This window comes from Protopterus annectens, chromosome 6.part0, assembly GCF_019279795.1.
Source record: "Protopterus annectens isolate FY-2018-M chromosome 6.part0, PAN1.0, whole genome shotgun sequence".
Lineage (NCBI taxonomy): Eukaryota > Metazoa > Chordata > Ceratodontiformes > Protopteridae > Protopterus > Protopterus annectens.
The window spans coordinates 1,155,156,544-1,155,178,586 of NC_056737.1; the positions used below are offsets into that span (position 1 = coordinate 1,155,156,544).

Below are 22,043 nucleotides of genomic sequence, written 5' to 3' on the forward strand. Positions count from 1 at the left end.
TGGGCACTATAATACTCTTGAAATTACTGTACTGCAAGACACTAGTAAGAAACATTTCAAAATAACTGCACTGTGTGAATGGAACTGGGCAGAAGAAGCTCAGAGTATGAAACATGTTGAAGTAGCTGCACTTTGTGAATCAACAGTACACGACACACTGAAACTTCTCCGAAATGGCAGTACTTTGCTAGATAATTCTTTACAGTGCAAGAAACCCTCTGTAATGGCAGTACTTTGTGAATAGACACACCCAACACAAGAAACTTTTTGAAATGGCTGTACTTTGACTGTACTTTATGAAATAGCTGCACTTTGCACACAAATAAACTCTTTGGAATACATGCACAGTAACAAGCACACACTGTAAGCCCTTTTACACACTTTGAGGTACTTTGAATAACTATAGTTATACCTGAATACAATATGAAGTAGTAGTTATGCCAAAACACAGCACTTTGCCAAAAAACACGCAGTCACCTTGCTTTATATATACTTAATGTGCCCCTTTTTCCGTTATTATATTTGTTTTGCTCTTTAATCTCTTTTCATGCCCATTATAGTTTTCTTGTGCTCATTACTCTAAACATGCTCATTTTACTTTAAACATGCTCATTTTGCCTTAAACATGCCTGTTTTGCAATTACAAGGTGATTCCAAACCCCTTATGTACTTTTCTGATGCTCGTTTTATCAAATCTCTTTTTCTTAAACATTCATTTAATAGACAAAACTTTTGTGTATCTTGCTAGCTTAATAATGCAGTTTGTGCACTTGTAATGCTCCATTTTAACTTTTTTATAAAATAAACTGTTTTTGCAAGTTTTTATTAGCGTTGGCTCTTTTCTGGCTCTTTTTCTTGTTCGTTTCTCTTAGTTCACTGTTAACTCTGCACGTCGTAGCTCTGGAAAGCAGCCTCTGGCATCCCAGTTCTGACACCATGGTGCTCATCTAGTCAGCATGTAATAGACGAGACTTTGTGGGTTTTGTTCAAGCAGCTTTATTATTGTACAAACTCATCAGGATTGAGGCTTAATAACTTTAACTTAGATAAACTTATATACAAACTAGCTATTACACTCATACATGCTCACTCTCTGGCTGCACTCTCAAAATGGCTAATGAATAACTAACCGACAAGAAAATCAAAAACAAAGGTCCCAACAGAATTGCGAAGTACGAAAAAATTGTTTTAATGAAGCACTTTTCATTGTCGTTAATATGGCAACTTCATCAGATTACATAAAACAAACTCCTTGCAAATTTAAATAATAAAAAATCACATGATTACTGATCAGCTGATCTGTTAATTATTAAAAATCATAAATATTAAGCAGTCAGGTCATTCATAGAAAACCGCAACAATTTGTCATGCTGCAACAAACCATATCCACTTATAATCTCAATCGCCAGGGTAAAAATAACATTTTAAAACCCAACAAATATTGTACATATAATATCTTATAAAAAAATGTTCACAGTACTACCACTGCCCTCCTTTCCTTCACTGATTATATCTTTAAAAATCTTCAGCCCCTAGACCTTTCCTTTCCTTTTGATTATGTCAACCATCCCCTACTCCCTACAAATCCGAATCTATCTCTCTCCTCTCTGAAGGCTAGGCACTGGTTTGCCTCTTACCTCAGCAACAGAAAGCAGGCCGGCCTCTGGGTAACAATCTCCTCTCTCTCATACCTACTCTATCTTTTGTGGTGTTCCCCAGGGCTCTCTTGCTAGCTCCTCTCCTTTTCACTCTATTCAAATGACCTTCAATTGGCCTTACCCCAAGCAACTTGCATTCAATATGCTGATGACTCCACTTCCTCTGAGTTACAAACCCTCTCACTCAAAACGCCTTCACTTCAACATGAGACATGGTTAAAAAGCTGTTTACTCTTTTGAATGAAAAAAAAAAACTCCTCCTATTTAAGCCTACTTTCTAGGTCCCCCACTAGAATTCTCTATCTCTTCTAGCAATGGTACTGTTATATCCCTGATTCTACACTAAAGCTGCTAGGGTTGACTATAGATAACAGCCTTACTTTTGATACTCATATTAACAATACCATTAAAATAACAGAATTAAAACATTCTTAACTCCCAATGCTAAACTCATCTTATTTCTACTCTTCTCTATGCTTCACCCATTTACACTAACCTCAAGAAGAACAATCTCTAAGTTAGCTAACACTCTTAATAACATACATAGATTTGTCACCGAAAAAAAATATAGATCCATCATCACTGTCTGAATCAGCAACTTCACTGGCTAGAATTTCACAAACATGTTATTACTCTCTCAACTTACCTTTGTCCATAGAATATTCTACCAACCCAACAATACACCTATCCTCTCTAATCTCTTTACCGTCCTCTAACAAACTTCTAGTTACTTTACTAAATGTAAATAACTCAGCTGGTGACTCCCTTTTCTCCAACACCATTGGTAAATCTTGGAATCAGCTTCCCACTGAACTCACTTCCATCACATCTCCTATTCTCTTTAAACAAAAACTAAAAACACAACATAAAAAAAACACTTGCCCCTGTCTCTGACTAATGACTAACCATGGCTCTCTCCTCTCTCTCTTCTTTCCCCTACTCTCTATCTCTCTCTTATTATTTGTGTCTTATTTTTTTACACTTTCCTTTCTCTTTTCTAAAACAAACACATAAAACACTGCCCTGTCCTGATCCTGACTAACCATGCGTCTGGCAGTCTCTCCTTTCTCTCTCTTACTCTAAATCTTCTCTCTATTATTGTAGTCTTATATTTTTTACACTTTCCTTTCTCTTTTCTTATCTATCATGTTCTTTTTTTTTCTTACTTCCTATCATATTATTCCAAAACTGCTAATTATATGTATTACTAAACCAGGACTTAATTCTTATGTTGTGCACTATACTTACTTATCCTATCAAACTTTTTTCTCTTCATTTTTGTTTTGTATTTACTGTCTGTACAATTTGTGAAAATGGAGATGTCTCCAGTTAGACTAGCCCGGTTAACAAATGTTAAATAAATAAATAAATAAAAATAAAAATAAAATAGTACAGTGAAGGCGAAAGTAAAAATCTAAAAATCTACATGCCTTATGTTCATATTATGCCGCTATTCAAATAAAGGAACTTCAAAATAATGTACAATGAAGGTAGGGTCATTCACTATATAACCCTCTCAGGTGTTTGAACCAGTCAGAATGCAGTAGTACAACAATCCATACTACAATTGTTAAACTTTTTAACTTTTGAACTTGTCATTACATTATAAGGTACTACCCCTACCGTGGTTAAACTGACAGCCAACTATTTAGGTCAATACTTTTAAATGTTTACATATAAATTATTGTCTTAGAACTGTTTTATACAATACATATGTATTCCCCAATCAACTATTATTGTGTTCTTCAATAATAACAAACAATCTATGTATTCTACCTAACTAAACATTTAAACTTTAAAAGACAAGCGATGTTACATGACTCGTTCAGATGTGGTGTTGAAAAAGCATTAAGTCTGATCTGCCAAGCTAACTCACATTCCTCCAGTAACCAATTAACTGGACCACCCCTAATATCTATCCTAACTTGGTCTATTGCTTTAAACACAAAAGCATGATTTTCATTAGCCATGAGATGCCTTGCTAAGGGACTCTCTAATTTATTTCTCTCTATGGCATAGGTGTGTTCGTAGACTCTATCTCATAGTCTAGATTCGGTTTTCCCAACGTAAAATGTTGGGCACATTTTACACCTAGCCAAGCTGACCACCAATTTAGAATTACAGTGAAATTTTTCTCTCAATCTATATTTTCTTTTATTTATATGAAAGTTTTCTCCTATCTCCATGTGTTTACACATCTTACAACACCCACATATGGTCATTCCTACAGTTTTAGAGAAGGAAAAATTCTTATTCCTTTCTACCAATCTTTTAAGGTTGGCTCCTTTTCTAAAAACTACATTGGGTAACTGGGCATTAATAGTCAAAAGCTTATCTAATGTAATAAATTCCCAATTTTTGTAAAAAATAAATCGAATCATCTCACTATTATTATTGAATGTAGTAATAAAGCTCATTCTAAAATCTTTGTTGGGTCGAATCATATGTGAATGTTCAAGGAGAAAAGAATCATCACTGGTAGGTTCTCTTATATTACAATCATGGCTAGTATTATCTGGTGTAAATCTTTTATTCAATAGAGGTTCTATCTGCCCTGTCTTTTATGGGTCACTTCTATAATTAAGGACTGAATCAAATCTTCAGGGTAACCTCGTTGCTGGAACAAATTATTTAAATGGGTACATTCAGCACTAAAATCCGTGTCTAAAGAAACCATCCTAGCTGCTCTAATAAGTTGGACTTTCACAATAGATCGCTTTTGGTGGAAGGGATGGCAGCTTGAAAAGTGAACAAAACAAGTTGGAAAATGTCTCTTTTCTATATATTTTAGACACGTACCTGCTGTTGATTGTATCCTTCAGCAATTTCCAATCCAAATAATCGATACCACTCGTACTAAAATTGAATGTAAACTTCAAAAATTCTGTAGTGGAGTTTAAATAGTTGACAAATGCCTGAGCTTGTAATTCATTTCCTTTGAAAATAGCAAAAATATAATCCAAAAAGTGCGTGTAGAACAAAAGGTTCATCCTGTGCTCACTGTTGTTAAATATAGATGCCTTCTCCTAGTATGCCATCACCAGGTTGGCAAAACTGGCACCACGGGGTGAACCCATGGCTACCCCACGCCTTTGTAGATAAAATTCGCCATTAAACAAAAATAAATTATTTGTTAGAATAATATCCAACAAAATTTCCACAGTGTATATCTCCTGTGTAGGTGCGTTCTTGGACTTTAACATAAGACTTACCCATTCAATACCTTCTGCCTGTGGAATTGATGTGTAAAGATCTTTAACATCTATGGTCAAAAAGTTAAGGTCAGGGTCAAATCTAAGACTGTTAATTTTGTCCAATAACAACCAGGAATCCTTACAAATCTGTGGTTCTAACAAAAGGTATTTTTTTTTAAATTATGTCAACCACTTTAGCACAAGGGTAAGTAATAGACCCTCTCCCATCAATAAGGGGTCTCATAGGTGGATCGCTCAAAGCCTTATGAAACTTGGGAATGCCAAATAGCACTGGAATTCTGGGCCAAGGGAGTGTAATATAGTTAAAGGTATCAATGTCAATCATTGATTTGATAAACAAATCATTAAAATAATTTTTAATACGGCTGTATGCTGTATTAACTTCATTTAGTGAGGCTTTAGAATAAGCGTCACTAAGTAACAGGAACTGGATCCTTCTGTTATAATCAGCTTGATCGAAAATAGCTACCCCTCCACCCTTGTCTGGTTTTAACACTCTAACAGAAGATGTTCTCAGCAATTGTAACATTTGTTTTTTGTGTAAAGTCATGTTAGACTTCTTGTTAGAACCAGTTTGTGTTAAATAGTGTCTAAAATCAAGTTTGCACACTTGTTCGAATATTCTTAATGTTGGATGTAAGGGTGGATTAAAGGTACTTGACACCCTTAGGCCCTGATTATTGTTAACTGTATTGCCAAACAACACCTCTAGGTTCAGTTTTCTCACAAATAACTTCAGATCAAAGATTAAGAGGTTTACTTGGAACAAAAGTGTTACCCTTTGCTAATGAGTCAATTAACACAGGGTCGATTCTCATGGAAGAATAATTAAAGATCTTAAAATCTCCTGTAGAGTTCTCAATTATGTTAATAGTTGAACCATCATCTGCAGTTATTTCCTGAATCTGTTGTTTCGTTTGGTCCTTTGATTTTTCTGATTGCGATTTAAATTCTTCTTCGGGATCGCACCTGTCTGGTTGCCATCCCGAAAATTTTGATTCATTCTATTATACCCAGCATTATTGCCATTATGTTGGCCCACATGTGAGTTAGAGTTATAATTCTGGTTGTGAATCCGTTCGCTCTATCTCACTCGGCTTTCACTTGACCCTAAATCTCCAGAATCTAAACTGCCCATATTGTTGGAAAGATTGTTTTCTCTAGTAGGTTTTGTCTGGGTTGTATGCAATAAAGCAGCACTTGTGCAAGAGATGGTTTAGGATATGCATTACTATTATTATATGCATTTCTATCTCTATGAATTTTCTTAGCTTTGTTTTGTTTGAGCCTGTCCAATAGTTGGTCAATACTGAAAAAACATCTTTCATAATCGTATTTATACCTTGCAAAATCCAAATGCATGGTAATATCACTGTTCAAGGCTGAAACCTCTTTAGTGAGGGTATCGATGGACATCTTATAGTGTTTAATCATCAGTTTCATTAGATCAAAACCCTGTTGGTCAAATAACAAAATAAGTTCAAGATGAAACAGTGAGTCAGCTATAACACCCATAGGATATTGATGGTGTCTTAGTCTCTTCGGGACTATGGGTTGTTCTAAACAAGTGTCGAAGTAAGAAACTTCAAGCTGAAGTTTCTTTAACTTCAGTAATTTAATGTCAAATAACTTTAATTTGTCACAAAGTGACTGTGGGCTCACCTGTTGAGTGTTATTAGAACTAACCGGTCGCTCCTGGTTGGTACCATCACTGAATGCCAAGTTGGTAGTATTGGTTATCCATTCACTGAACACTGGAGCCCCAATAAGCCCTGTTCTATGGAATTGCCCATTATTTTGATCATCCAAATGTTGTAAGGAAGTAACTGTTGTCGAAAGCGGTGTTCCTTGTGCTGCTGGAATTGAATCTCCACCAAGAGCTTGAGTCGCTGGACTGCTTACTGTGTTGAGTAAATTGACCGCTGGAACCGGGTTTGAAATACTAGGTTCAGCCGACTGTTGCCCTGAACGTAATGAAGGGCTCATGTTTAATTGCACATTATTGGTCCCTCTCAAAATGGCACTGAAGCTAGCACGTGCTTGCTATTTATATGCATGCTTAGTCCTTGAAACGTTTGAAGATACAGTGCACACGCTCTGTTCTAGAATAGGTACTTAAAACTTCACAGAATTAATGTGGGTCAGGGGAACGATAGGCATGTGAGATACTATACATATAAAGCATGGCCTAAAGGCTATTAACAGATTCAAGCCATGCACTGTCTGCAGTAGCACATGGTATGGTAGTTCTCTACACTACCAATAGATACCAGGAGTATGTCTAAGATCATGCATAAGTTTTTGAAAATAAATAAACAATTGAAAGTAAATGTGGGAGTTTTGAACCCCTTACCCTTGATAGAGGGAGAAGCACCCTTAACCCACTATGCTAACACAACAGTTAGAATTACATTTTTTTTTTTTTTTCCATAATAAAATGTTATGGGACTCTGATATCTGGCATTATTCAGTTACTGCAACAATCCATTAGTCACAAGGGATATGGCACCTATAAGACTCAACAGCAGACATGTCCTATGAAGTCAGAGACAGACAGTTGACAGGAATGGGGGGGGTGTCCATGTGAGGGGAAGTTTCTGGACAAAGCCAGGAGGAACACTACATGACTGCAAGGATAATTCCTTAAAGAGTCACTTAAAAAGTTAATAGAGAAACAGTTCTATTACCATGATACAGTTTAAAGAAATATGAAACTCTAATGTCTAACATTACTGACTGACTGTAACCATCATTGATTTATAAAGGGGAGGAAAAAATTAAGAAAAGACACTGTAACATTCTATCACCTCATAGACAGGTAAGAGATATACCAGTGTGTATGTGTGTGCATGGGGGTGGGGGCTTGTTTGAATGTGTGTGGGAGAGTAAATGAAGGGTGGTTGCCAGTTTTAATAAGATCATTGTTCTGCCAGTGTTGACTACTGCAGGAAACTGCAGATTTGCACTATCGATAGTTAAGCATGACTGAGAGACATGCAGATTAGCCTTCCTTATCATGGTTAACATTCCTCTGAAGAAGTTTCTGTATTATGGAACCAGTCCCTTTTCAGCCACAGCTCTTACCACCAGCAGTGAACATCTTCCTAAATCCCCAGGGTAGTTTTGACTCAATGTACATTTTTTTTTAATTTCAAGGTGCACGATAATTCATACTGCATAATAATGCTAAATAATTTCATAGTGCATAATAATGCTAAATAATTCATAGAATCATTAAAAAGGCATGCATGACAATTCCAGTTCTGTTGAAATTATGAAAACATTTCTCCCAGAAAGTCAACAGACTTTGAGAACAGCATAGTTTTGCTGTCTTGCTTTCACTAATGTAGATTTAGTGTGCAACACCTTAAGCAGAGAAACGTCTGATCTTTTTTTTTTCTAAATCAGTTCATAGCTTCATAGGCAAGTACTAAGCTAGCTACCCTTGCAGGCCATTGTAAGCCCAGCCAATTTCCCTTTTGGTGATTGAAATAACCTATCCCATCTGGTGTTAGAATGGCCTTACCCATCCCAGGGTCTATGATTCTATATCACCCATAGTGAAAATAACCGGGATCATACCACTGATAATTTGAGAGGACCCATGCATGGGATAAAGGATATATGTGCTTCCTCTGTCCATTAGTAGTACAGGGGCAGTCCTGGAGTAAATTTTCTATTGCCCATCCATAGATCCAAGTTGCATATGGACATGGACAGGGATGAGCCTCATTTTATGTGGATGGGGAATCTATCCTATAGCAGTGGTATAGGATGATGGCGCAGAAGTGGTTTAGATCCCTAGACAGGATTTCTGATATCATTAGACTTTCTGATGTGCAGAAATTATATGCCAGACACGGGTCAGCTCTTAGCAGTCTGTAGGATACTGAGTATGGTGACAAGTCTTTGAACTGGTCCATGAGGGATATATTGTTTAGGCCTTGTATCCTTTTTGTAAGGTATCTCTGTGGGCATTACAGTTGTCACATGTGTCTGGATGGATACATGCCAAAAGGGAATTATACTCAATTATTATAATCAATTATAATCAGTCTGTAATATCCCCAAAATAATTCTGTGAAAGCTGACACAGCTTCTATTCTTTCTGCATGTCTAATCAATTACCAAGACCACTACAGCAAAAGTAAAAACTTGTGCCTGGGATGTTTAGCTCAATATGTTGTTATAACTTTTGCAAATGCTGCTGGAAGAGTAAAGAGTACCATTACACAGTCTGCAAATCTGAAAGGCTCTGTGCTCACCCATAACTAAGTTACTGGCAAGTCTAAGTTGATGAAAAGAATATGCCTCCAATCTCTTTTTCTTAGTGGAACATCCATCATCAAAATTAGTGCATATAGATTATACATTATCATAAAATGGTATACTATACATTATCATAAAATGGTGTACTGTATGTTATCATAAAATGGTATGACATTTACCTCATATGCTTCAAGATTATCTGATTCAGTAGGTAGACCCATGTAACGTTCTGTATAGATTGAAGCTGTAGTTGCAAAATAAAAAGTACATACTAAATAAGTGTACTAAATGCACTAGTATTATTATTATTACTTAGGCATTTATTGCATGGATACCAGTACTGTTTACAATATGCTATTTTACTTCCTTAGCTTTAGTTTTACTGATGACCTGTACATAAATATGAAAGTCCATTTGCACTTTTATGAACTTTAAAATTATTACTTGCTTTCTACTCGTCCTTATCATCTAGTATCAATATCTTTCTAACAAATGATTTATTTGATGTGCAGTTTTAAAAATGGTTTTAATGGTTCCAATAAAAACTTGAAAGCACACTTATTTTTTTAGAAATGGCCTTCTTAATGTTATCTTTTTCACATTTCTTAGTCGATTATTTTTCCTTCTCTCCACAAAATAATATATTTCAACTCATGAGGCTCTTCTTCTGTTACTCTACCTTCTTGTGATGAAGAATGGTTTAGATTTCTCAAGACCTTGAGGCAATGGATGACATTTACCCAGGGTCCATTTTTCACTTTACATTCCCTGTGGTAGGCAGGCATATAATAACATTACATAGGTAGGCATATAATGACATAGCATTTCCCCCCACAGATAACCATCAGCTACCACCAGCTCCACTCTTCATTCACTGGGTCTACTGGACCCACCTTAGCCTACCCCAGGCTCAACTCAACCGACATCCAGGGTTTGTGAGAAATCAAGGGTACTGATCAGTGTAACACTACTGCCTGGTAGTGTGCACTAACTCCTGTCCCTTTGGCAGCCTTGTAGGCTGTGCAGTTACTTCTGTAGAGAGCAGCATGCATGCTTCCGTACATCTCCGACTTCCCAACTATGAATCTGACAGCTTAAGTGGCACAGAGTTTGCCAGGCTTGTATGCTGCTTATTGCAGTGCGTGTAGGCAGCCTCCCTCCCTCTAGGATGGGTACACTGACATCTGCCACTCACGTCCTTCCTTCTTCTGCAACCTCTTCCAGCACCTGTATCACTAACAGAGCAGAGGTTGCTTGGAACACAGTAAGGGAGTTATCCCTTTTGCCACAGGACCACTTGGCATAAAATGATGTTACTGCAGTGCACTCATGCTCTTGTGATTCACAGCATCTGCCTTCTTACTGCTGCCCCTCACCCAGAAACACTGATTTACTTAACCTCTTCCAAGCAAGGGGGGCCACCACAAGATAAACAGTCTTTTATTTATGATTTCTGGGTTTTCATTCTTCTAACACAATCCTGTCCTGGAACAAGCAGTAACAATTTCACCAATGTACTTATTACACTGACAGGGGACTATGTTACTCTCTAAATGACAAATGACTCAATATGATAAAGGGAAAGCACCCTGAATATTTATTATGATACATTGCATTACAATGTGGCATCATTACAGCATGCATTAATATAATGTAAAGTTTCTGACTTCATACCATAATATCGCCAGTCTGATACAGGTGCAACTGCCATTCCACATTTGAACACTCCAGTTCCAGCACTAAGAGCCAAGGAAGTTACATATCCACCATATGACTGTGAAAAAAATGAAATAATTGTGTCCTTATGGTATAAAATATGGTTCAAATAATTCAACCATACAGCACCTAAAGAAATAAATATATTTGACAGATATGCAACTGATGTCCTAATTTACAAATCTGAAAAAGCCGAGTCTACATTTCTTGGATAAACCCTATCTACTTCCCAGATGAGGTTTGATTTGAACACACCAGTGAGTCCAGCTTTTACATTAATTTGATAATAAAACATTTGAAATAGACAATACTTTGTTTTTGACAGGCGTAATGTCATTTCAAGGAAGACCATGACTGTTAATTAACACTGCCTGACTGATTCATCTTCGAAGTCAGATAAGCAGTACACATCCTTATCTCTGAGCATTTCAGTTACAGCTTTCTTCATTTGCTGATCTTACCCTACCATCTTGGCCATGCACCCCCCCTCTGTATTTTTTTAGTTATCTTTCCTGCTTTTTTCTTGCATTTCTCACCGCACCTTACCCACTTTTTTCCTCGTGCTATTATTATTATTATTTATTATTTTACATTTGTTAACTGGGATGGTCCGACTGGATACATGTCCTTTTTCAGCGGAGGCCCGGGGAGAAAAGCTCCAACAGAGTTACATTGATAATTAGGTACAGTAAATGAGCTGAAAGAACTTAACAAAAACATAGGCTATTTACATACAAGCACAAGACTGCCATTACTATTTCTGAGATTACTACAAATGTAACATTAATAACATATTAGCAAGGACGGTAGGCAGTATAATGACAGAGTTAGACAGGATACATATTTCTTTATCACAGTATACAAAGTACTTATCATCTTAGCTAGTTGTTTATGTTTTAGTTAATGGCACAGAGCTAGTCTGGGTTTGAGCAAGGACATAGCCAGTGTGACTTGAAGTGGAGTTTTAGACTATTTTTGAATTGACTTAATTGAATCCTATCAACCTGCATCTCACTGGCTTTTCAATACTTTAAATACTAATTGTTTCACCTTATATTTTAAACTATTCATTATTTTTTTCCTTGTAACTTCATATAATTATAGCTCCATCATTTAGTGTAATATTATCCCAAAATTTCTACCATAGTGCATTGTTGTTTTACAATTGTATTGTTTAGTATTGCATAATATGTTTTTCCTCTTGCACATTGTCCTATTTTTCACGACTGTATTGTTTTATAACTCCTAATAAGCATAATCATTAATTGCATTGTTTAACTGGAGCTTTTCTCCCCAACCTCTGCTGAAAAGGGGTCTTGTTAGGCCTAACCAGACTAACCTGGTAAATAAATGCCAATAAATAAAACAGTGGTTTTATTATAACACCATAAACATATCCGTAAACAAACTTCACAATTTGATTGGAAGGAAAATAACATGATGGCTAACAATGTTGACCTCCAGTATTACATATTTAATTTGTTTTCCTTCTTGTTCACATTATTTCTAAACTAATTTTCCTCCATAGCTCTCATCCTCTTTGCATAATAATCAGGAACAAAACCAAAAATGAGGGGACAAAAGCCCAAAATCAGGGACAAATATTAAGCATAACTGTAATGCACTTAAAAATCAATAGACCAATGGAATTTGCATTAGCATTCATATTTCTAATCAGTTAGCGGTACAAGACTCTAATGCCAGGAATTAATAACTTAAGTTATTTAAGAAAAGATAAGATTCCTTTATTTTCATTGCAGAAGTGCAATGAAATTTGTAGCAATCCTCCTTAGGTGCATTCACATATGATGAACATGAAAAAATAAGAGAATGCAATACAATACAACACCAAACAATACAATATAGTGTTGCAGTAAACAACTAAGTTATTGCACTTGTGTATAATTGCACATGAAACAAATAAGGTAAGGTGCACAGGAATGTAAACACATGCCAGAAACTATTCACAGATTGACCAGAAAATCAACATTTTTATGAGATTCAAGGCAAAAATATAAGGCAAAATCATGGATATTCTGCAAAATCACAGAGATCTGAGAGATATACCCATCAACCGCCCTCAAAGAATTTATGACTGTGCATTGACCCCTGAGCAGCACATTTGACTGCATTAATAAGATAATACAGAATCCAGCCATACTCTTACCTAAATGAAGTGGAGGCTCCTAACTTAAGCCATTATTTACACAATATACTCATTCATCCTGCTCCTCTTTATAACATATCCCTGCAGTGGATATAAAAAGTGTACACACCCCTGTTAAAATACCAGGTTTTTGAGATATAAAAAATGAGACCACAATAAATCATTTCAAAACTTTTCCCACCTTTAATGTGACCCATAACCTATGCAATTCAATTGAAAAACAAACAAATCTGTTAAGGGAAAAAATATAAAAAATAAAAAAGTACAATAAGCTGGTTACATAAGTGTGCACACCCTTAAACTAATACTTTGTTGAAGCACCTTTTGCTTTAATTACAGCATTCAGTCTCCTTGGGTAAACACCTGCCATCAATTAAAGAGACTCTGATTAACCCTAAATAAAGTTCAGCTGTCCTAGTAGGATTTTCCTGACATTTACTCAGTTGCCTGCTACAGCGAAAGCCATAGTTCACAGAGAGCTTACAAAGCATCATAGGGATCTCATTGTTGAAAGGTATCAGTCAGGAGAAGGGTGCAAAAAAATTTCCACAGCATTGGATATACCATGGAGCACAGTGAAGACAGTCATCAAAAAGTGGAGAAAATATGGGACAACAGTAATGTTGCTTCTTATGTCTAGCCTATGGGGTATGGTTGCAAGTTCTTACACAGAAAAACATCCAGGCCTGGCTAAAATTTGTGAAACAATTTATTTATTTATTTAACATTAAACACTCCAGATACATACATCAAGTCTCCCAAAAGCATCTTTCAACATGAGCATACATACATCCAAATCAAATCAAAAAAACAAAGCTGGGGAGATAGTGAAGTTTTATTTTGACCCCACCCAGCCAGCCAACCTAAATCAAAAAAAAATCTGTGGGGTGACCTGAAGGGCTGTGCAACACAGATGCCCTGGCAATCTGACATTTGGAGCACTTTTTGCAGGAAGAGAGTGACAAAATATTGTCAAGTCAAGATGTGCCATGCTGATAGACTCCTACCCAAGAAGCCTGAATGCTGTAATTAAATCAAAAGGTGCTTCAACAAAGTATTAGTTTAAGGGTGTGCACACACAACAAAGAATTAGTTTAAGGGTGTGCACACACAACAAAGTATTAGTTTAAGGGTGTGCACACTTATGCAACCAATGTATTGTATGTTTTTTATTTTTTATATTTTTCTCCTAACACATTTGTTTGTTTTTCAATTGAATTGCACAGGTTATAGGTCACATTAAAGGTGGGAAAAGTTTTGAAATGATTTATTGTGGTCTCATTTTTTATATCATAAAAACCTGGCATTTTAACAGGGGTGTGTACATTTTTTATATCCACTATATACATCCAAAAATTATTTAGCTTTTCTCTACAACCTTCTCTCGTCTCACATTACACATAATAATTAGCTTCTCTTTACCCAGACCTTCTCCTCATCTACCCCTCTCTGAACTCCTGTTAACATTTAAACACCCATAACTAGAGTGTGGCAAAAGAGTTGGTATGGTGCCTGACTGTCAGTTTGTTAATCTGGTACCAGTACGGATGGTGCCTGACTGTCAGTTTGTTAATCTGGTACCAGTACGGATGGTGCCTGTGTGGCAATTTGTTAATCTGGTGCCAGTACAGATGGTGCCTGACTGGCAGTTTGTTAATCTGGTACCAGTATGGATGGGGTCTATATTATGTGATCGAACAGTGAAATGTTCGAACACGTAATAATTGACCCCTAAATGTCGAACCGTCGGAATGTCAAATGGTTCAATGGAGATCTCCATACAGTGCGGACATTTAAGTTTTCCATTATCTGCACTGTAGTGCGATCTTGTAGTTGGTATATTTAAGTAACGGGGGGTGTGGGAGGTGCAGGGGAGGCTTGACTCCTTGCTTAGAGCATTTTTATGGTTTGTTTGGATGTTTTTGTTTTTTCTTTGTCGTTCGACATTACAACGTTTCGACATTTAGAGGTCGATTATTACATGTTTGAACATTTCACTGTTCGATCATGTAATATAGATGTGTACGATGGTGCCTGACTGGCAGTTTGTTAATCTGGTACTGGTACGGGTGGTGCCTGACTGTTAGTTTGTGAATCTGGTACCGGTATGGTTGGCGCCTGTCAGTTTATTAATTTGCTACCAGTATGGATAATGCCTGTGTGGCAGTTTGTTAATCTTATACCAGTACAGATGGTGCCTGACTGGCAGTTTGTTAATCTGGTACCAGTACAGATGGTGCCTGACTAGCAGTTTGTTAATCTGGTACTGGTACAGATGGTGCCTGACTGTCAGTTTGTTAATCTGGTACCAATACAGATGGTGCCTGTGTGGCAGTTTGTTAATCTGGTACCAGTACAGATGATGCCGGACTTCCAGTTTGTTAATCTGATACCAGTATGGATGGTGGTTGACTGGAAGTTTGTTAATCTGGTACCGGAATGGATGGTGCATGACTGGCAGTTTGTTAATCCAATACCGGTACAGATGGTGCCTGACTGTCAGTTTCTTAATCTGGTACCAGTACAGTTGGTGTCTGACTGTCAGTTTGTTAATCTGTTACCAGTACGGATGGTGTCTGACTGGCAGTTGGTTAATCTGGTACCGGTATGGATGATGTCTGTCAGTTTGTTAATTTGGTACCAGTATGGATGGTGCCTGCGCGGCAGTTTGTTAATCTGGTACCAGTACAGATGGTGAATGACTGGCAGTTTGTTAATCTGGTACCAGTACAGATGGTGCCTGACTTCCAGTTTGTTAATCTGGTACCAGTACGGATGGTGCCTGACTTCCAGTTTGTTAGTCTGGTACCAGTATGGATGGTGCCTGACTTTCAGTTTGTTAATCTGGCACCATTACAGGTGGTGCATGACTGGCAATTTGTTAATCTGGTACCGGTACAGATGGTGCCTGACTGGAAGTTTATTAATCTGATACCACCATGGATGGTGCCTGACTGGCAGTTTATTAATCTGGTACTGATACGGATGGTGCCTGACTGACAGTTTGTTAATCTGGTACCAGTACAGTTGGTGTCTGTCAGTTTGTTAATCTGGTACCAGTTTGGATGGTGCCTGACTGGCAGTTTGTGAATCTGGTTCCAGTACGGATGATGCCTGACTGGCAGTTTGTTAATCTGGTACTGTTATGGGTGGTACCTGTCAGTTTGTTAATCTGGTACCGGTATGGATGGTGCCTGACTGTCAGTCTGTTAATCTGGTACCGGTATGGATGGTGCCTGACTGTCTCAGTACGGATGGTGCCTGTGTGGCAGTTTGTTAATCTGGTACCAATACAGATGGTGTCTGACGGTCAATTTGTTAATCTGGTACCAATACAGATGGTGCCTGACTGTCAATTTGTTAATCTGGTACCAATACAGATGGTGCCTGACTGGCATTTTTTTTTAATCTGGTACCAGTGCAGATGATATCTGAGTGGCAGTATGTTAATCTGGTACCAGTGCAGTACTGGGATTTCTTTAAGGAGTCATGGCTAATATCACAGCTCCTTAAATGGATGTATTTAGTTGCTTAGGGTGTTAGTCCACAATTTTGGAAGACACTTTTTTTTCTGTGTGTTCCACTTCAGAGACTTTTGCTTTTTATTATTTGGTCTTCAACTTTAGACTGAGGAAGCATCAGTGTGGGGGACAGGCCAAGGTGCCACTTGACCTAGTTACAGCTCTAACCACTTATTTAATGGTTGTTCTATTAACATCCTTAATCATTCTTCCTACTCTGTAACTTCCTCTATCCTCTGTTTCCTAAAACTATTAATCTCGTTTCTGTTTCCCCATCACTTCCATATCGTCCTGTTACCAGGGGATGTGCTCTGTTATGCCTGACATGAATGTCCATAGAGCTACCCCACAAAACCTCAGTGACTTGTTCCAATGTACTTCACACCTGGAGTACTTATCTGCAATACATTTTGAGCTCACATTTCTCTCTCTGAACCCCCAGTACTTTTCAGACAGTACTGTGTGACTCTGTCAACTTATTGCACCATCGTAGCACTGTTTAATACATCAGATCCATGATTCTGTCAGTTCTTTATGCCTATTTGTTTCTTTAACTCATTTTCTTCACTTCTCCAAACTATCCTTCATAGGATACCCTTTGACCCAGTGATTTGCTAATACTTATTCCTTAGAGATCCATTTTCTTTTATATCACATCACTATCTCACTATCTTCAAATGCTTGCTATCATGTTCAATACTTTTGTGACACTGACAGTCCAGCTAGCTGGAATTTTGTAAATAATTCTATGTCATTTGTGAATATTGATATGATTTATACAGAACTGTATGTTATATACTGAGCTTCAAGAATGTAACACACCCTGCTGAAACATAGGAGATTAACTTACAAAACATCAAGAAAATAAGTTGAAATTAAGTGCTTTACAATTGTGTTATAAAATTTAGTTTCAATGCAGCAAGGAGACAGGGTGTCTAGAGCTAGAAGTTTTTTGTATTGTCTTGGAGAAAAGTAATTAGTAGGTCTAAAATGTAAAAGTGTTTTATTGTTTTACGTCCTCCAAGATCTGAGCAAAAATCTGAGAGATATGTATTTTTTAGCACAGAGATGTTAAACTTCTGTTAACTGTCTGTTTAGCCTGGGAACGAAAGTCAGGTGACAAAGAGTGATGTCATCCAAGCTAACCCAGCAGTAATGTTTGATATTTATTTTATTTATTTTTTTATTTTACATTTGTTAACTGGAAGTGTCTGACTGAGCCAAAAAGGACCTTTTTCAGAAGAGGCCCGGGGAGAAAACGCTCCACATAGAAAAATTACAGATACGTTTAGATATTTAGACATGATCAGTATACAAACAAATTACAATAGACATTTTTTACAGTGGTATGTAGCACATTAGCAGTTACAGTGGAGAGAACAAGCAAGAAAATATTAATTTAAAAATAAAGGTAATTAATAGATTTGTGGTGTACAGCTGAAATTTGGAACATAGGTAGAATATATACATTGTACATTAGCCAGTGTTTGTGAGTAAAAGTGAAAACTATTATCAAGTACTCTAGGTTTAGTATGTGTACTTTATCTATTATATTAACTTATAAGTTAATTTAAGAACTCTCTCAGAGAGAGACTGCATTTTCTATTTTGTCTTGGACCAAGCAAGAACATCCACTCATCTGTATTTGCTATGCTTTGTAGGGCATAGTATCTCTTTTAGATATAGATAGGAATATAGTAAAGATTAGTTTTGATGTTTTCTGTATTTATTTGAGACTGTCCTGCAATGTTTTTTTAAATATTTCCTGTGACTTTGAACTCTGAAGTAACTGTATTTGTTTTCTGAGTATTATCTTATTCTTTCATTATTTATTAAATATATTGAAACCTATCTTCATGGCTGATACTTGTGAGACATATTTAAGCTCTTAGAGTACTTGCATATGTATTTGGTGACACTGTACTGGACACTCCTAAATAGCCTTGCAAGTCTTGGTCAGAACTACCATTTGAATAATAGTAACATTACACAGTAGGATTGGTCACCCTTTGTAAGGGCCTTATAGTAGCTGATAAGTAGGGGTTGGTGGCAGTTGATAACTACCTTATAGTCTGGGCAGTAGGGGGCATAGCTGGTAAACCTGTGCCAGCCTTCCCCAGGTGTGTGTGTCTTTGTATATAAATCAAATTCCAAAGTGTGTGTGTGTCAGCTACTTGGGCAGGGACATGAAGCACTGGGTCGACAGAGAGGGTGCTGGAGGTCTTGGCTTGGTCCCTCAGTTGAGATCTTAACCCTATAGCTGTGCCAGTGGGAAGTCTTACTGGGGATCTGGAGAAAGAGGTAGAAACCAGCACCAGACTGACTGTGGTCTCTTTGTTCTCTTAAGGGAAATAGCACTTTGCTGTGTGTGTACTTGTAATCCTCCCATTGTGTATGTCCCTCACTGTTGCCATTGGTGAGGATTGAGGCTCCTTGAATACTGGACCAGTGCAGGGGTGTCACAACTTTCACCATAATTCCTTTCTCTCACAGTTTCCACAGTCCTTCCTTTCTACTCCAAATGCATCAATATACTGCCTGTCATCAGTACCTAAATTCTTTCCTACACAAGTGTCTGATCTTACTTAATCATCCTATATGTCCACCGCTTTACTGAGGAGCAAGTTTTTTATAACTGTGATCTGCAGTTGTACAATGCAAAGCTTATTTAGATCTGGCATACACTGCCTATTACCTGGGACATCATTGCATATTTAACATATAGTCTTAAGGCCAATTGCTTTTCATAAATTATTTTTTTTTTGCCAGTAGCACAGATTATAAGGCTCATACCATCATGTTTTAATTAGTGAAACTTTTGGTGATTGTGCTGCTACAGCTCCTGTCCATCATATAAAATTCTGGCAGTTGATATGATTGTAATCCCATTTACCATGTATAAATTTTCAGAAGCCATGGAACTTCAAGCCTTCTCCATGTCTTATAGCAATGTAAATCTTGTGTGTGTAGACCCAGTCTGTCACATGTAAATTAGCATGAGAGAGGACATTGTGAACTGAATCTGTATAGCCTGTAAAAAGATTTTGTCAACAGAGCACACATGTAACGTCCTGACCATGAGGTAACTTTAAAGCAGAACACCTTCAAAGTAGTTTTTTGTTTTGTTTTGTTTGACTGTTTGTTTTTCTGTTTACTTTTAAGACAGAGTGGTAAGTGCCATGGCTGACTGAAAAATACAGACTGAAAGGAATACAATCTGTTAACATGCCTAGGGATGACATGAAATTACAACTATTTTGGATGTAGCTAAGGTTGAGTCCACTGAACTCAATGATAGCATGGAAGTTGACAAGACTGTACGGAATACATCACAGGTTCATAGCTTCATTGGTGTTTACTATGCTAATGGCCACTGGGACCTTTTTAAGCCTAGCCATGTATCCCAAATCTCTGATAAGTTCTAGTACATTTGATAAATATAAGCAGGGCCTTGGGAGATGAACCATTTACAGGTTGTCTGTGTCCATTAGAGTCATAGGTGCCAAACCAGGGATGAATGTTATTTTCCCTATCCAATTGTCCAAGCTACTCTTGAATTTGGTTAGGAAGGAACTCTGCCTATTCCAGAGATGGGGTAATCTCTAGAATAAACACCTGTCTCTCCAGCAGGTCTTATTTAGATCACAGGCAAGCTTCAAGTCTTTAGAATGCTAATTCTGGTGTTGTTTGTTTTGCAGATATGCAGTATGTCCATTGGGGTGAATGTGACAATGTCTTTTATGTCAAGCACAGATCTCCCCTCAACAGCCTGTAGGAGACAGAATACAGGAACAGGGCCTTGATGCAGTCTGCATAGAACATGTTAGTTACTTGTATTCTTTTTGTGAGGGACTTCTGTGGACATTCTAATTGATAGGTACATACTAAAGGGGGCATTGTACTCAATGATAAGTCTCATGAATGCTGAATACACTGGAATGATGACCTCCTTGGACCTGGATGCTATTGTACATTTCTTTATCAGTTGCACAGCATGGAATGATTTCCTCACTACTGCAGACACATGATGGTCAAAGACTAGATTACTGTCTATGTGAGTACCCAAGTCCCTGACTACTGAGTCAACGCTTAGGGGTGTGGTGTCAATATGATAGTTTCCAGGGATGGATAACTTTCCAAAGGATACTATTATGTATTTCTTGGAATTAAGCTTTAGTCCATGCATCTGACACAAGTTGTTGTCTGTATCATCACTTTCTGGAGAACATTAGTTTGAATGTGTGTGGGGGGGGGGTCTATGATGACTCTAAATTTGCAATCACCTGCAAATCTGGTCAGCCAGATGCCCTTGGCATTGGCCTTGACTTCAGAGAAGTAGATGCCAAAAAGGGGCAGTCCCAGGACTCATTCCACCTCCAGATTACTTCAGACTGTAACCTGAAATGAAAAACCTGGAGACAAAGTTGGAAATGAAACATGTACTACAAAGAGACAGAAGCAGGTCCTAAATGTTTTATCTCATGCATGGGTACCATCAGATTAACTGCGGTATAATCCTCGTTATTTTCATTAGGGGTAATATATAATTATAGACCATGGGATGGATAAGGCAAATCTAACACAAAATGGAATAGGTTAATTCAAGCATCAGCTGGGAAATTGTCTGGCCTTATAATGGCCCACAAGGACAGATAGCCTAGTACTTACATATGAAGCTATGATCACAGTTATTCTCATTAGTGGCAATATATAATTATTTACCATTTTACCTGTTCTGCTTGTTCTGGTTTTTTCATCAAGCAGTGTTTAAATAACTGATCTGTTAATTGTTTAAAACATTCTTTAGAGACTCCTTATTTTTGCTAATTTAAACTTTTTTTCATGTTTCACTGCTATTTTTCCTGCTGTTTTAAACATTCTCTAGTGTTTTCTGTTGAAACTAGGGTAACTAGTAGCTGTAGCATAGTCCAGAAACAGGCTTGCTGCTTCTGGAACTGTTTGTAGTGGTTTGTTTTTCCTGAGAATGTTTTTCCTGTTTGGATTGGAAGGAGCCTATCTGCACTTTTGTGAAAGAATTGTGCTGCTTGGGACCCGTCTGGTAAAGGAAAGCCTGTCTAGCTAGTGAAATAAACATCCTCCTTGGTCCTTTCGAATCTTTTTAAATTTTTTTCAAAATTTTAGCTTCTGGTATTTAGGGCCTGCATTTCAGCTTGTTTGTATGTCATGCAGCACCTCACACTGCCGCTCAGTTGTGCGCCAAAGCAGGACAGTTAAACTCAACAATTTCTCCTCTGTGATTGATTCTGAATAGTCACCCCTAATGATAACAGTCTCCAACCTAGCATTATGGACAGTTGGACTACCCTTGGTTCTCCTGCCAACCTTGTTGACTTAGATCTCTTCAGGCATTGTAGTAATTTTGCCTCATGTACACAGACAACCTTCTACTAATAAAACACTAGTACAGAGTACGAGAGATGCATTTACACCAATAATCTAGAATCTATGCTCCTTCCCAATTAAAATAGTAGCACAG

The 22,043-nt window shown here is 37.4% G+C and overlaps 1 protein-coding gene across 2 annotated transcripts in view; it reads right to left on the reverse strand.

Moving 5' to 3' along the window:
- LOC122804724 (fibroblast activation protein alpha) overlaps window positions 1-22,043 on the reverse strand; it is a 1,600,794-nt gene that overhangs the window by 86,170 nt on the left and 1,492,581 nt on the right. For both annotated transcript variants that reach the window (XM_044074776.1, XM_044074777.1), the window contains 2 exons: window positions 10,817-10,916; window positions 9,322-9,386 (listed from right to left, as the gene is read on the reverse strand). In XM_044074776.1, coding sequence (XP_043930711.1) covers window positions 9,322-9,386; window positions 10,817-10,916 — 165 coding nt within the window. The remainder of the gene's footprint in view (window positions 1-9,321; window positions 9,387-10,816; window positions 10,917-22,043) is intronic.